Here is a 15,929-nt window from a genome sequence, read left to right as displayed (position 1 = left end):
GGAAGACAACAAGGCTAGCAGAAAAATCAGAACACCAAATCAATTAAATGCATCTGATACTAGATAATGTCAAATACTAACAAAAGCAGGTACCAAAATTAAGTAAAATCAATAGGTGTAACTCATATAAAGAATATCCCATCCTTCTTCCTAGGCTAAATAGCAATGGTAAATCTTAAGATAGAATTCATTCAATCAGCCCGTGGAAAGCCCTGTCCTTCACTGCTTTTGACTGTTCAAATGCTACTTCAGACTCATTTAAAACATAACAGTCTGAATGTGCAACCAGTTTTCCATACGCAAGACTAGTTTCTGTTCTGCTCTAAGAGTGGCCTTTAGTAAGTCATCATTCACATATCGTTGCAAGCACATGAAATCAACTACCAAGCTTTCACAGCATTTCTAATTGGGAAATCCTTGGAGCAGCTGCTGCATTTGTCCACACTTACACTGACATCCCAGTTTTCTTTCAAAAACTTTTTTTTTAAAAAAAACTATTCATAGATTATTCAGAGAATGCCAAGCTTACAGTGTAAGCAAAAGACTGTACAAGTCCTGCTGATTAGTCAAAACAGAAGTGTGGTCTTTGAAGCAGACCTATCAATAGACAAACACATTACTAACAAGACTTTTAAGGTCAACATGGTTTTTTTTACTTTTAATTAATTCCTGCCCTTTACTTTCCACCAAACTCTAAAATAAACTCATAGTGTTAACTGAGAACTAGTTAATGGATTTGTCTGCCAAAACATGTATCCTAGTTGTACGTCTCTCCTTTTTTTATTTAATTCCATAAAAGCATCTCTGGTCAGGATGATTTATCTTTAAGAACTGAGAAAAATATCATTTGTGAACTGCACTGCGTTTCCCCCATGCATCTTACTGAACATTATCTTGCATGGCTATATACAACTTTTCATGGAAGACTGATCTCACTGATTTAACTGCTTACTGCATCAACATGTCTTGGAAGTACAGCAATGGGCTAAAATTCTCAAAAATGCTTAAAGGTGACATAGGCTTTTACGTCCATAACATAGGTACCATCATAACTGTCACTCAACTTTTTCCTCATGGCAGTCTACAGCTAGTTATATCTTGTTATGTACTTTATTTCCATGCGCTATAACCTTACACTTCACAGGCTAAAGCGTCTGAAATAGCTACAACTCATGACATAATTTACACTGAATCCAAAAGACTGGAAAACCTACCTAGCACAGATACTGATCTATCTCCCATCCAATTAATCAAAACCAATAAACAGAACCTTGCTTTTGTATTTAAAAAAAAAGAAACGGAACAAAAATTTACAGTATGAATTTGCCTGAGGTGTTCAAACACATATAGTTTGAACACAGTATAAAATCTGAGGCAGAGTCTATGAATACATACATACAATGTATTCACTAAGGCTGAGCCAAAAACCCCCCTGTGAAACAGCTCTGACCCAATGGTGATACAAGTAACCTTCACAGAAGTATCTTAACTATTACAACAAAAACTTCATGCTGAAAAGAACTGCAGACTGCCATATGTAATCTAATCCACTATAGATTCATTCAGTTTATAAGACAGATTAAAGTGCTAGACTGAGTTCTAGGTTCATTTCACCAGCTCATTTTCATGAAATCATAAACTGGCCCTCTACCTAACTACTTATTCAAACAATTCAGCCTATGTATGATTCATAACAAACCACAGATGGCTTACTCTTACCTGTGCTGTCCCTGAACTACAGTACACAAAGATGTATGAAAATGGTTCAACACTTCTCTACAAAAAACAAAGCTCTTTTTGGTGTATATACTGCCAGTCTGCATTGCACATAGCATTCAGATGCAATAACAAACTTTGAGGGTACTTTTCCAGTGTAAGATACATTTAATTCTGATTGTTATTGCTAAGAGGATTAAACAGATCCTTCTTGTGAGCCAGACTAGAAAAAAAAAATGTTTCATTAATCTTTGTATGCCTTAAAATCAAATGGTTGAAGTAATGATCATGAGAAATGTGAAAACTGAACATCTGCAGGGACTGTGGTGAGACTGTATTTATGAACAAAATTGTATGGGTCAGGAAAAATAGAAACAGGAGTTCTATTTTTTATGCTTCCTTCAAGTAATTATACTGGCAAGTAATCAAACACTGCAGCATAATGCAGAAGATGTGAAATGTAAAGACAGAGAGACTGAAGTCCATCTGAGCACTTCTGGCACAAGAAGCAACACAGTTTAGAGTAAAGTTTAAGATCTCCCTACTTCAGAAAGCTTGAAGGCTATACAAATATAGGTAGTAATAAGCTCGAGTGATTTGCTTCAACACTTTAAAGTACAATTCAGGTTACACTGTGCAACTGGAAATGATGGGGAGGTACTGATACAACATTTTTAATAAACCATAATAAATAAAAAGTTAGTTGAACTTGCATAGTGGCCCTGCAAAACATAACAGGGCAGACTGATTGACCTAGGTAGTCTTTCTTATCCTTATTAAACATAAGATATTTTTAATATCCAGTTTATTTGAAAAACACCCCTGAGTCATATGAAATATTGTTTCTTTTCTCAGTTCATAACTATTTTAGCACTTCCAAGCAAGAAGACACATTATGCAACAAGCAACTAAACAACTCTGTACAACAAACTGTTAATGACATGTAAGGCCACTGTGTATCTCACTCAGTAAGTTGTACTGTTCAGGTATTGCAGAATGTTTCTATAACCAAAGATGATATAAGGATCTCAAAAAACAGCTTCATTCCCTGCTACCCTCAGAAAGACAATTTGGATCTACTGTTCAGAAAAGCCCTCTGTTCTGAATGCTAATAGGTGACTATGAGAAGCTATACAGCTCCAATAAAGGTCTGCATGGAACTGTGAGACCTTCAAGGCTCACCGTGCTTTCTGCAGTGAATAATCAATAGATACAGGCCCACATCTCAGCGTATTGCAGATTTTACTTATGGAATAAATCAATTCTCTTGATGTGCAAGCTTCCAAGACCCATTTTATGTAATGACATGCATCACTTCATGGTGTGAATGTATTTTTTGCCACATCTGACTACACTAACATGCATCACTATAATTGTTTATGTGCAAATTTTAAGTTGAAAAATCACTGGTGTAGTCAACAGTTCTCTTGACATAAGAGTGATCATATCACCAGACATGGGTTTTGTTGCTGAGATGATACAGATCATTTAACAGTGTAAATCATACATACTGTATTGGGAGCCTTGCAGAAGACAAGTATTCAAGGAGTTAGTAATCTTGAACAGGCCATGTCTGCTCTACTGCGCTTGAGAAGCCTGTCCCTTACTAATGTAATCTGTAATTTATAATGTCTTTGGGAAAGGTGAACTGTAGGTGGATCAAGGAGTGGAATATATTGATCCTGACCAAGAAACTGTTGCATGTTTAATACCACTCAACCCGAGCAGGCACAGGCCTGTGCTGTGTGGCACAAATTCTCTGGCTGCACGGTAAACTCAGCCAGCACACTGTAACACAGGAGCCTGCTGGCAGCTCCAACTTAGTACTGGTGCTTACGTCACCTACACGGCCTTGCCCGGTACCCCTAACTGCAGCAACAAGTTCTCATGAGAACATCCTCTAGGAATAGAGTTGCTTTCTTCTGATGAAATCATGTACCAGCTCAAAGGTCCAAAAAAGGGACAGCTTCTCGCCAGGGACAGGATCTGCTCTGCACAGCACACCATGGGAAAATTACCTGGGCTCCACTGTATGCTGCATGAACATGGGATGCCCAGCACCTGAAGGGGTATAAGATTTACTGTCTGCATTCATCTTACTCTGTTTTATTAAACAGTTACGTCATAAAGCCATTTTGTTGCCAAGCCTTTCTTGAGATCCAGGAAGAACCTATACCAGCTTTCTTTCTCACCTCTCCCCACACCCCCAAGGCAGAACACGTGTCTAAAGCAGCATTTGCACTCATTTTCTAAGGTATATCTGACCAAAAGCTCATATGCCACAAGGGAAGTTTCATGCAAAGAGGTTCTGGATGTGTTAACCTATTATATACTTACAATGAGTGAGTGAGACATAAACACCTTTATGTATCAAGGGTCTCACAATCTAAACTTGTCTAGCAAATGTTTGAACAGTACGATTTTCACCTGCAAGCAAAACAAGGCCTTGAAAGTCGCAGCAAAAAATAGCTGCTGATTGTTCAGTAGGTTTTAAATTGCTTCCTTACACCTTTTTCAAAGACATCCAGAAAACTGCAAAAAATTCGGGTCTGTTCACAGTATGAAAGCCCTCTTCACTTCCAAACAGTATAGAAAAAGACAAAGCTAAATATTGAAGTTCTAAAGTATTAAAAGTAAAATTCCACTTGTTAAAAAACAAAGCAGCAAAAAAACCTTACTTGTATGAGGTCTAAAATGCCAAGCTCACTTTCTGAAGAATCCACACAGAAGACAAAATACAAGGTGGCATAGTGTCGGTAAATTAGTTTGTTATCAGATCCACCTATTAATCTAAACAGGAAGAAAACAGGAAAGCTTAGTTAGCATCTCAGGATAAGCTGGGCAAATCCTCACAGTTATTTCAGTTAAAGGAAACCTATTGTTAATGGCTGGCTGCAGATCCCAAATCCAACTATATCACAACTTTCAGTTTGTGATGTAATTACAATGGAAGAATACTAAGTACGAAGACAGCCCAAGCTACATTTACCACAAAAGCACAGTTACTGTTATTAATATGGATAATAATAAAACAACATATGCACTTTTTTATTCAAATCAATTCAAACAGATTACGCAGTTCTATCAAAAAATGGGTATTAAATGTGTTTCCATTACACACTAGTGGACACTGTAGAGAGATTAGTCTGCTTTACAGATCAACAGAGCATATGCCTCTGAACCCTTTCCTGCCCTTCTCAGGGAAGCATCAACAGAAAAAGAAAACTATTCAGACTGGCATTTGAATTACAGAAAAAGCCTTAAATTGGGTTTACAATCTGCTTAATAACCAAGAACATGTTAACACTCTTGTGCTACAAAATGGTTGGCACCTTGAGAAATAAGACTGTACTACAACCAGTGGATTGTGATGCAGTGTTAAAGTCACAGAAGCAATTAAATTTTTATGGACTCATTAATCATCAAACTACTAAACAAAAATAGGTCTGAACGGGCATTTCCTTCCACTATTCTACTGTACCCTTCCCAAAGAAAGTATATAAATCATAAGATGTTTTTGAGATCACCAACATTTGCTTTGAGCAGTAGGAGGCCTGCTCAAATAGAAACAAAAATATTTGTAGCCTCAATCTATATAGCTATGAACATATAATTCTCCCTCAATTCTGTACCAGAACTGAATTTGTTTGGTATATCACCTGTTTGGTATATCATAATTAATCCCTTTAGTTTCTGCCTTTATCATAGGGAGAGAATATGTACCTAAATAGGAAGAACAAGAAATCTTTTAAGTCACTTTTGCTTAAGCACACTGCTTTGCATTAATGCTTGGGGAGAGGGAACCCCTTCTTCCTGAAGAGCAGGAACTATGTTTAAGAAGTTCAAAATATTGCAAAATATTGCATATTAAGAAGAAAAAAATATTATAAACAAATGTGAAAGTGGAAAGAAGTAGCAATTAACATTTCCTATTTTGTGCTTTATTTACCCACATTTTTCAAATACTTCAGTACACAGAGTTAGTATATATAAATTTAGTTACTATATATAAACTGTTGAGGCTTTTGGGTAAACTGCAAAGTATAAAGTGATCCCTGTCCTGAAAAAAACCCAAACGTTGAAATAGTAACTCCAGAATTGAGCAGTAGGAGGAAAGCTAGAATTGTCCCCTTTGTCTTAGTTTCTTTTTGTTGCACAGCTGTGACTTTTTTTAAAAGGCTCCAAATAGCTTCTGTCTTTCACTTACAGAATTCAAGCCAGCATGTTTCCAGCTTGAAATAATCTCCAAGAACCTAATGATAGAATCACCAGTTGGGTAGTTGGAAGAGAATAATTTTAATTAAAAAAAAAATTAAAGAAAATCAGGAATCATCTTTATCAGGAAAAAGACATCACAGCTGACATGGTACAGCTAAGCATTTTAACTGACTCTGCACACAGAAAATTTAGCCATTAGCATAGTAACTTTCAGTAATCAGAAATTTCCACAATTACAGTATTTAACAGGCTATGACAACCTCTATGTTTAGAATGGAGATCATGAGCTTACTCCATCAGTTGTGACACTTTTTCCTAGAAGGTGGCTTTGTAACTATTCTTGACGACTAATACCTCTAAACCACTTTTCCATTTCAGAATTCCTTCTCTTCAACTAAAGCAAGACCACATCAGAATCCCTAGAGGTATTTAAAAGTTGTGTAGATGTGGTGCTTAGGGGCACAGTATAGTGGCGGTCTTGGCATTGTTAAGCTAACGGTTGGACTCAATGTTCTTAAAGGTCTTTTCCAACCTAAAAAATTCCATGATTCTATGAAAAAAACAACCAAGATGATTCAAGAAAGGGTATTTTGTGTGTGTCTTCTAGAGACAGAAGATCTAACTCTAGCTTTTCTCATAGGTTGTTCCACCCACATTAATAAAAAATCTTGGTTGGCACTGCATTAATTAGCACATTCAAAACCTATTTTTTTGTTCCTTTTTAGTTTATATAGAAAGCCTGAACCCTGATAAAAAGGCTGAGGAATCCTACTATGAGAGGCTATTCGCTCAAATTTTAGGAGCTCAAGCCAAAGCACCAGCTACAAAATATTTTAATTTTCGCAATTAGTATGGCAAATGCCAATGCCTCTTCAATTGAGATCAGAAATCTTTAGCTTGAGTATAGGGAAACTGGTTAGGTATCATCTCCTTGTTCCTTCCCCATCTTAAGCCTGAAACAATTATAGCACTAGATATGCCACTGTGTCAGTTACAGCGCTAGAAACACACTAGTTTTATTGCCTAACTCATTTGGATACATATATACATGTATACTTCAGCTAGTAAAGAATATGTATACCTGGTGCACCACAATACCATTCTTTGTGTATTAAAATATCTCAGGTGACATAGCATTTACATTAAAAGTTATATTATAATCAGCAGTAATATTTGCTAGCCAATAAGTATTGGTCATTTATTTCAAACTTGATACTTACAACCCTCCTTCCAGGAAATTACAGACGTTTTCATCACGTTTCGATACTAAATGGAAAGTTTCTCTGATAATTTGTTGCTGCGTATCTTCACTCTATGAAAGAAAACATATTTAGCTATCAAGCTAAAAGGGATTAAAAAATAATAAACAACACACACTTTATGTTCTATTTCATTAGCTGTATCAGCACCCTCAAACTATCTACTTCTGAAGCCTCAACTCTGCCAATTAACAAGCTGCATATCGGTTTTGTCATTTTAACAAAAAAAATTTTTACAACATTAACTGCAGAAGAATACATTATGGAGAAACAACGGTGAAAAAGTGTTTTTAATAAACTTCTGAAAAGCCCTGAAGAATCTAAAAACAGTTTCTTCAAGGAAGGCTTCCCAAGCACTCTGAATTTTTTGTATCTCCATCATAGCCTGAACAACTATGAACTTGCTTTGAAACTACTTTCACCCATGAACAAGGGGGATAACAGTTTCAAAACCTTGAAGGTCATGGGGAAGCTAAAAATCCCAGAATACATAACTCTTTCAGAAATAGCTTACAACACAATGACATCATGAGCAACAGACTCTCCTAAGCCATTAACTCCTTGGCTAGCAGACCAGAAACATCACTTCCAAGTCTGAATTTGCTTGACTCTTCAGCAGTCCCTATTGTGACTCCATCATTCCTGCAAACTTGCTTTTGCTACACTTCTGTAAAAGTGGACTCATTTTTAACAAGTCTGTATTTCCATAGTAAAAAAAAAATTTAGACAGTTCCTGAAATCCTGCATTTGTTTTACAGAACCCTAAAGTTATCAAGCACAGATAGCCCCCATCCCTGCCCAAGCATGTAAGTCATCATTTAAAACCATTATATGAACAAAATCTTCTAAGCAAAACTGGTGCATGTATCATAAAAATTATTTCAGCTAGAACAGTGCAGTACCCTGCACGACTGCTAAGCATACAAAGCCTGGCAATGGTGTGGTTTGCATTCACCACCTTAAATTCATATGTGTTATTTTGCAAACAAGCTCTAGAATCTAAAAAGACATCAGCAAAAAGCTCCAGCAGAATTAAATTGCTCCAGAAAACACAGAACAAGAAAGTGCAGACTCCTCTACTTCTATAGTGTGTGCATTCTTTAAACTATGCCTGCTTTACTCCATTGCAGTTTTCTCAGTTACTTCCCCCACGTTCTCTAGCGTGGCAGGAAAAAGACAATGTGTCTTCTTCCCTCAAGAAACCAAGATATTGACTGTTTTAAACAACTTCTGTTTTCAGAATCTGTCCTTATTCACCAAGTTGTTCAGAAACTTATTTTTGACTTGGAAATTACAGCCACAGGCTTCCATTCTGAAACATAAAACCATGGCACATCTGTCTTCCTATTGAATTGCCATGAAGTATTTATTTTGCAAATTACAATTTGCAAATGTGATTGTAAAATATTATTAACTTCATTTTATGCAGCAGAAACTCTTTTCATTCTCATATATATCAGGGAAAAAAGTTACACACATTTTATAAGTTTTGGTATCATGAAGCAAACAAGTTATCTCTTTCAAAGACCTGGCAAAATTCATCTCTGTAGAAAGCAGGAGATGCTTCTACTTGAGAAAAAAACCCTGAGATTCACCTCCAGTACTGGTTCAATTGATACTCAAGTACGTACAAGTCTCACAAAATCTATAAATAAACCTGTCTTACTGAAGTCACACACGCAAAGATATCCAAGACAATTGCACCTGTTTCTGTGCACCACAAAGCTTTAGGGAAATCACCTAATCACACAATTCCTTAGTTTCTTTTGCTATTCATGTTTTCTAAATTCCAAGGTGTATTGTTTATACAGACATATTACCCTACTTTAAGCACGGAGGATTTGTTCTATTCCAGTTATGAAAGTAGCAGAGCAGAATCAAGTTGACAGGAAAAATCTGGCTTTCTCCTGCCATTCACTCCTCTCCTTCCCCTGCTTCTTCTCCTTCCCAGGACTTCGATTACACAACAGTAAGGGAAGACACAAGAATTTAATTACATTTGAATGGAAAATCAAAATGGAAGTTAATCATTTCACATTAATGCAAGTTTTGTATACATTTCCAAAGTCTTTCATTTACCTACTTAATTGTTACCTCCACAATGACAGGAAAAAAAGAAAATAAAATGGAAACTTCTTTAGTAAGTTACTGTAGCTCTGCAATAGAAGTTACCAAGACCAAGTGGGGATTCCCACAAGGGGAATACTTATCAATATGTGCAGGTGAGAAGATTCCATTTCAATTTTTAAATTAGAAATAGTAAACAAAAGACATCTGCATGATAGCCCAAAACTGAGAAGAAAATCCATTCACAAACACGTTAGAATTTTCAAATACTGCCTTTCTAAGGAGAAGGGATCAAATTCAGTCACCTGTAGGAGTGACCCATATCAGTTACACTCTTGATTAAAAGCCTGACAGTGCAAACTGGAGTGTCACAGTTACCACTTCTGCTCTGAGAGGTAGAATTATAATACATCCCTTCCAACAACAAAGTTAAATATGACTTCGGTAACAGTCAGAATTGCAAGTAAGTGATGACAAATCCAAGTAAGTAATAGCACTACTGAAATAAAGAGTATTTTCTTTATGTAATTCCAGAAAGCATCACTAGTTTTCTTGTTTAATGCCCACAGTAAGCCCAAGCAGAGCTTAGCCTCTTTGCTAGGAAATACAGTGCATGATCAAAACATTACTTTAAAATCTCCTATCCTTGAATTAAATCAATTGTTTCCACATTGGTTCTTAATTCCCTGTGGCCACACTTTCTTTTCATTCAGATCAAGTGCATGTGCTGCACTTTCAGAGCTGCTCTGCCACTTGTCTTCTCCTATGCACTTTTCCATTTAATTAAATTTATTTTTCATGTCAACTGTGTTTTGACAGTGCTCTGAAAGTTTCCAAAGAAAAGGATCTGCTCATTCAACCTCTTCTTCCCCAACTTCAGCACCTCTGCCACAGCATGGAGACACGCAGACGCCGAAAGTCAGGCTAAAAATCGTGGCGGAGTTTGGAGTAGCGCTTGCACAAACAAGCTCAGAGTCGAGTTTGCCGCTGCCCTTCCTTCGCCTTCTGTACTGCTAAAAGGCAATTTCCAATGAAAATAACACTGGCTGGGGAAACAGCCTTCCTGGAAATCCCATTTTCCTTACGGACGGTTCTCCCAAGGTCTCAGCACCTCCCATCTCCCTCCCCGCGCCCTGGGCCCACGCCGCTGCCCTAAGCGCAGAGCCGCGGGCGGCCGGGCCTGCCGCGGGCGCGGGGGCCGGATCGGGCCGGCGGGGCCCCGCGTACCACCCCCGCGGCCGCCCCCCGGCACGGCCGCTCCTAAGGAAACCCGCGGGCTGTACAGCGGAAGCGTCCGTCACCTCAGGATGGCGGCCGGCCGCCCCCCCCTTCCCCGCCCTCCGCCCCGGCAGCCAGCCCCGCGCGGCCCCCGCCTGCCCGTACATAGCGCTGGTAGAACTTGGACAGCCGCGGCTTGCCGTGGTTGTTGAAGATGAGGATGGCTTTGATCATGGTGGGGCGGCGGTGGGGGGCGGCGGCAGCGGGGGGCGGCGGCGGCCGCCGTGCTCACTGCGCTGCGCTGCGCCCGCGCCCCTCCCGCGCCTGCTTCTCCTTCCCGCCCTTCCCCGCCGCTCTCCGGGCGGCGGCAGCGGGTCGCGCGCAACACGGCGCCGGCGATCCTCAGCCGTTAGCGGTGCAACTGCTCTGGCCGCACGCCCTTCCCTGTCAACTGACCGGAAGGCGGTGGCCCGCAAGGGACAAAGCACCTTTAGGAGCGGGCGCGTGTGGCGTCAGTTCCGCCGCCCGCGGAGCAGCATGGCGGAAGCGGAGAAGAAGTCACTTGCCTCGCCTCAGAGCGAGGGCCGAAGCGAGCGCGGGGAGGAGACCCCGGAAGGCGGATCCGCAGCGGCGGCTGCTAACCCGGCCCCGCCTCCGGCCGGCTCGCCGGGCACCGAGGAGCCCGCCGGCGACACGAAGAAGAAAAGTAATGGGGTGCCAGGTTACCGTCGAAGCGGGCGGGCGGGCGGGCGGGCGGGCGGGCTTGTGCGGTGACGGGCGGGTGCTCTGGCCAATCGATGGTGGGAGCAGTTGGTTTCGGCCAATGAGGAGGCGGCGGGCGGTTCCACCGCCCGTGTCTTTAACGCACGCCCCTCCCCCGCAGTTGACATCTTGCTGAAGGCCGTGGGCGACACGCCTATCATGAAGACCAAGAAGTGGGCCGTGGAGCGGACCCGCACCATCCAGGGCCTCGTTGACTTCATCAAGAAGTTCCTCAAGCTGATGACCTCCGAGCAGCTGGTAGGGGCAGGCGCCTGGCCGCTCGGCGCTCACTGCACGTCGCGGGGAGGCCAGGAGCCAGCCGCGGCAGAGGGCTCCGCACCGCCGGGGTCTGGGCGGGCACACCCCGCAGGGGCACCGCTGGAACCCACACCGTGTGGCTTTGGGCAGGAAACCTGCGGTAGGGGCTGCAGTAAAACTGTTCAAAGTAAACTTCACGGTGTGAGGTTGAGATGAGCTGGACCGTAGGGTTTGGATGTGCTCCAGTGGGCTTCTTGCACTGTCTCCATTTCTTCTTCCCTGATGTGAGCATGCGGAGCTGTGCGCATGTTGTGCGGCAATGCATTTCAGTGGAAGGTTCATACGCACAGTGTAGCTAGAAGTCAAGTACACAGGAGGAGTATTTGGGGGAAAAGTGTAAAGTGTTTGGGGTTGGCTTTCAGAATATTGGTGTCTGTTTCCTTTAGAACTTCTCAAACAATTTTAATTACTGTTAATAGGACTGATTTCTCTTTTAAAATTAGTAGCTTGGAAATGTGCACAGTTTGGTAGTGTGTTACTAGTATTGGTTATGTGTTTCTCCCTGTGAAGCCCAAGTGGCCTTCGGATAACACTGGAAGAGCTGAAACAGATTCAGAAATACGATTGTACTGATTTTGCGATTAGCAGTGAGCTATTAACATCCATTGGAAATCATGAAGTGTTTCTTTTTCCAAAAGCTTAACACATCAAAGAACAGTAATAGTTCAGTTATTTACTAGTTGTGGGTGTTCTCAACAATTTAATTCATTAACTGCCATCTCATTGTCTTAAAAAAAAACCACCAAAAACCAGGAGCATGGAATCTTCCAGTGTGGTGAAGCTATAGGCTATACTTCAGTGTCCTGGTTTAGAGTTAATTTTATTAGTAGCTGGTGCAGTGTTGTATTTTGGATGTGGTGTGAGAATAACGCTGATAACATACTGATGGTTTTAGTTGTTGCTGGGTAATGTCTATAGTAAGTCAAGGACTTTTCAGTTCCTCAGGCCCTGCCAGTGAGAGGGCTGGAAGGGGACGCAGTCAGGACAGCTGACCAGACCTAGCCAAAGGGATATTCCATGCCATAGGACATCATGGTCGGTATATAAACTAGGCGGGGTTGGCCAGTGCTTGCGGATCACTGCTGGGGGACTGGCTGGGAGTCAGTCAGCGGGTGGTGAGCAATTGTATTGTGCATCACTTAGGGTTTCTTTCCTCTCCTTCCCTTTGGATTTCATTCCTCTTTTCTTCTTTCTCCTTTTCATTACAATTGTTCTTAATATTGTTTTTATTCTGTTGCAATTATTAAACTGTTCTTATCTCAACCCTTAAGTTTTACATTTTTTCCAGTTCTCCTCCCCATCTTTCCGGGGTAGGGGAGGGTTCAGTGGGCAGCTGCATAGTACTTATAGTTGTCGGCTGGGGTTAGTGTTCAGGAACAAAGCCCCAAGAATTTTTTAACTCTTCTTTGGAAATAGCACGATACCCTGCTATAATTGCCATCTCGTACTGCAGATCCGAAGGCCCTCTTTAACATTATGGACTAAGTACTGTATATATATATACACAATTGGAGGAGGAGGTGAGAAGGCTGACTTTAAAAAGAACAAAATAATTCTGATTTCTATGACTTCTGTTCTAATTGAGCAAATTTGGAGTAGTGGGAATGGTTTGGGTACTAAAAATAAGAGCAAGAACTGAACCAGTGAGTTCACTTCGTGCTTCTGTATGGAAGACTAGTGGGTGAACTTGCAGGAGAAGGAAGTCGGCATGCTTGCTTTGGCTTGGTCTGGTTAGCCGGTCTGAGGTGTCTCCTGGAAGTCATGTTGTCCCTCCACACTGAAGTGAAAATACTAATCTGTGGTATTTTTGTGTGGACCGTAAAGATAATAAAATAAATGGTGAACAGAGGACAGATTTACTCACCTGAGCCTGCAGAATGTTTATTCTTTGCAGTCTACAAGATTTATGGGAGATGTCCTTCTGTTTTCTTTTGTTGCAGTTCATCTATGTAAACCAGTCTTTTGCTCCATCTCCAGACCAAGAAGTTGGGACCCTCTATGAGGTGACTTTCATTTTACATATCCTTTCCAAATGTGCTTAGCAGAATTTGTTAGTACACTTCTGAAAACACTTGAAATCTGTTACTGCCCCTAGCTATGCTGGTAATATCTTGGATTGAATGTAATGTAGTTGATATTCACAGATCTGTATGAGTATGATCTGAAGGGACATGACTGCATGCAGTCTCTGGAAATGCATTCCTTCACAGGCAGCATGTTGTCGTGTCTCCCATTATGATTAAGAGCTTTGTTATCACTTGCAGTATTCCATGACAATTACCTGGTGGGGGGCTTGTTTGTTTCGCTTCATGTATGTGCAAGCTGATGAATAATCTAATGGCTCTGTTTTTGGCTTCTTTTTTTCTTGCAGTGTTTTGGAAGTGATGGCAAGCTTGTACTGCATTACTGCAAAACTCAGGCATGGGGATGAATGACAAGCCGTACAGTTGTTTAGGTGTTGTCTTCAAAAATGGAGAAGGGAATAACTTAAACTCAATCTGTAAACACACAGAAAGAAGGAATTTTGTATTTCTGCTTATGTACATTTATAAAAATTACGCAGATGAATACCATAAAAGAAGAGTTACCTATGCTATCCGATCATGTAGCTTTTTTCTGATGTACATCTGAGATGCAGAAAAAATCTTCATCTGCCATCTACAGAGTGAGCCAGCTGTCTTGCTGCTGAGTTCTCAGTTGCTGTATCTGAAGGGAAACTCTTTCACAGTTGTCTGGAGGACTGACTGGACGGTCCTGTCACTCTGCATGCTGTACTGAAGATAACAGTTACCTTTTAAAGGGGACATTTATTGTACATGTAGCCTGGGATTCATTTAACTTCTGACATGCTGTACATCTGTTATGTGCGTTCTATTATTTGTGAAGTCTTCATCTTGAATATGCACCATCTCATGTCATTGCAAGGCAGTATTTTCATTTTTTTCCTCATAGTTAATATGTAGGTATTGAAGTAATTAGATTATATACCACCCTGTGCCTTCATCATGTCAGTAGTTTAGGTACCTCATTTAAACGGTTCACCATAATGGTAGGCCTCAGAAATACTTTCCTCCCGCCCAAGCTGTGTAGTGATTCGTTGAAGGTTGAGCTAGCAGCTGACAAAGTGTTTCTCTTGTAATAACTAGCATCATTAGTTGAATGATGCAACTACTCATTGCATCTTCAGCTAATGAAGAAGTGGACATGAGGTGCTAAAAAGCTACTGGTATCTGTTCTCCTTGTGGCCCTTGTTATTTTCCAGGTTCACCAGCTGCATGTTCCATCAACAAAATAGAACGCATTTATATCCTTTTGATAAATCATAAATAACATAATGAGAATTTTTCTTTTCTCATCCTGGGAGGACTTGGTATCTGGACTATGGTGCTGACCTTTGCTTTTGTTGGAGGGCTTGGGGGGGTGGGGGTGGTTTTTTGTGAGTTTATTTTAAATGCCTGCTGTACAATCTGTTATGTTTGTTTAAGCTGACTAAATCAAACATTAGTCATTTGCTTGCAGAATGTTCTTATGCTGGATGACAGTTTTGGTCCCTGATGTAATTCTAGAAGCATGCTTGTGTGATAGTCTTGAGCAGTTGGTTGCTCTTCCATGTGTGAGTAGCTCTTGCGTGGTCTCTGCAACTTGTGTCCACCCTTAGAGGATTTCTGGAGAACTAATACTCAGCTTAATCTGCTGTTGTTGCTGCAGTTTGCATGCAGCCTGCCTGTATGGCACAGTAACACAGGCACATGCACTGAATGCCCCCTACCTGAACAGCTTGATACATTTTGTCACTTCTTAACTGGAAAACCTGGATTCATTGGTTTAAGCTAAGAAGTCAGAATTGGCTGTAAACTTAAACTCGTCAAATAAGCCGTACTTTTGCCTGCTCAGAGCCCTGATCCCATGAACCATTATCTGTTGAAGGGAACTGTTGCAGAGGTAAGCGCTCAGATCCGGCCTGCTCGAGGAGGTCGCCGGCCCGGTTACCGTGGGGCCCGCGTAACCTGGCACAGCCGCTAGGGGGCACACGAGGACAAAGGCGTTTGTCTTGTTTTTCCTGGATGTTTTTTTTAATCTTTTTCGTAATATGTCCACTTGTCCGCCTCACAAACATAAGTAGTTTGTTCTCCTGCGTGGCAGTGTGTTTACCTAAGATAAGCTACCAGTCTGGCTCTCTTTAAAGAATGTTCTGTTGGTGCCTTTTACCTCATTTGATCTCAACAAATGAAACTACTGATACACTGCAAATGTGCTCTTCAGAAGTGATGCAAGAAGGTTGGTTTGCGTGTGTGGGGGTGTTTTGGTGTTTTTTTTGGGGGGGTTATGTTGTTCTTTAAAAAAAAAAAAACCAACAACAAATAAAACCCC

General features: G+C 40.9%; 2 protein-coding genes across 2 annotated transcripts in view; one reads left to right on the top strand and one right to left on the bottom strand.

The window, feature by feature from the left end:
• The window catches only part of AP3S1 (adaptor related protein complex 3 subunit sigma 1), a 35,242-nt gene extending 24,459 nt beyond the window's left edge, over positions 1-10,783 (bottom strand). The window contains exons 1-3 of the mRNA XM_056324875.1: positions 10,644-10,783; positions 7,155-7,246; positions 4,395-4,506 (exon numbers count right to left, since the gene is read on the bottom strand). Of these exons, the coding sequence (XP_056180850.1) occupies positions 4,395-4,506; positions 7,155-7,246; positions 10,644-10,712 (273 nt within the window). The 5' untranslated portion in view covers positions 10,713-10,783. The remainder of the gene's footprint in view (positions 1-4,394; positions 4,507-7,154; positions 7,247-10,643) is intronic.
• Positions 10,784-11,008: 225 nt separating this feature from the next.
• ATG12 (autophagy related 12) lies at positions 11,009-15,066 on the top strand. Its single transcript, XM_056324877.1, has 4 exons — positions 11,009-11,184; positions 11,362-11,498; positions 13,499-13,561; positions 13,930-15,066. Exons 1-4 carry the CDS (start codon positions 11,016-11,018, stop codon positions 13,987-13,989), a joined length of 429 nt encoding a protein of 142 aa, XP_056180852.1. The 5' UTR covers positions 11,009-11,015; the 3' UTR covers positions 13,990-15,066.
• The last annotated feature ends 863 nt before the right edge of the window (positions 15,067-15,929 follow it).

This window comes from Falco biarmicus, chromosome Z (genome assembly GCF_023638135.1).
Source record: "Falco biarmicus isolate bFalBia1 chromosome Z, bFalBia1.pri, whole genome shotgun sequence".
NCBI classification, from domain to species: Eukaryota; Metazoa; Chordata; class Aves; order Falconiformes; family Falconidae; genus Falco; species Falco biarmicus.
This window is presented reverse-complemented; position numbering and strand designations above follow the sequence as displayed.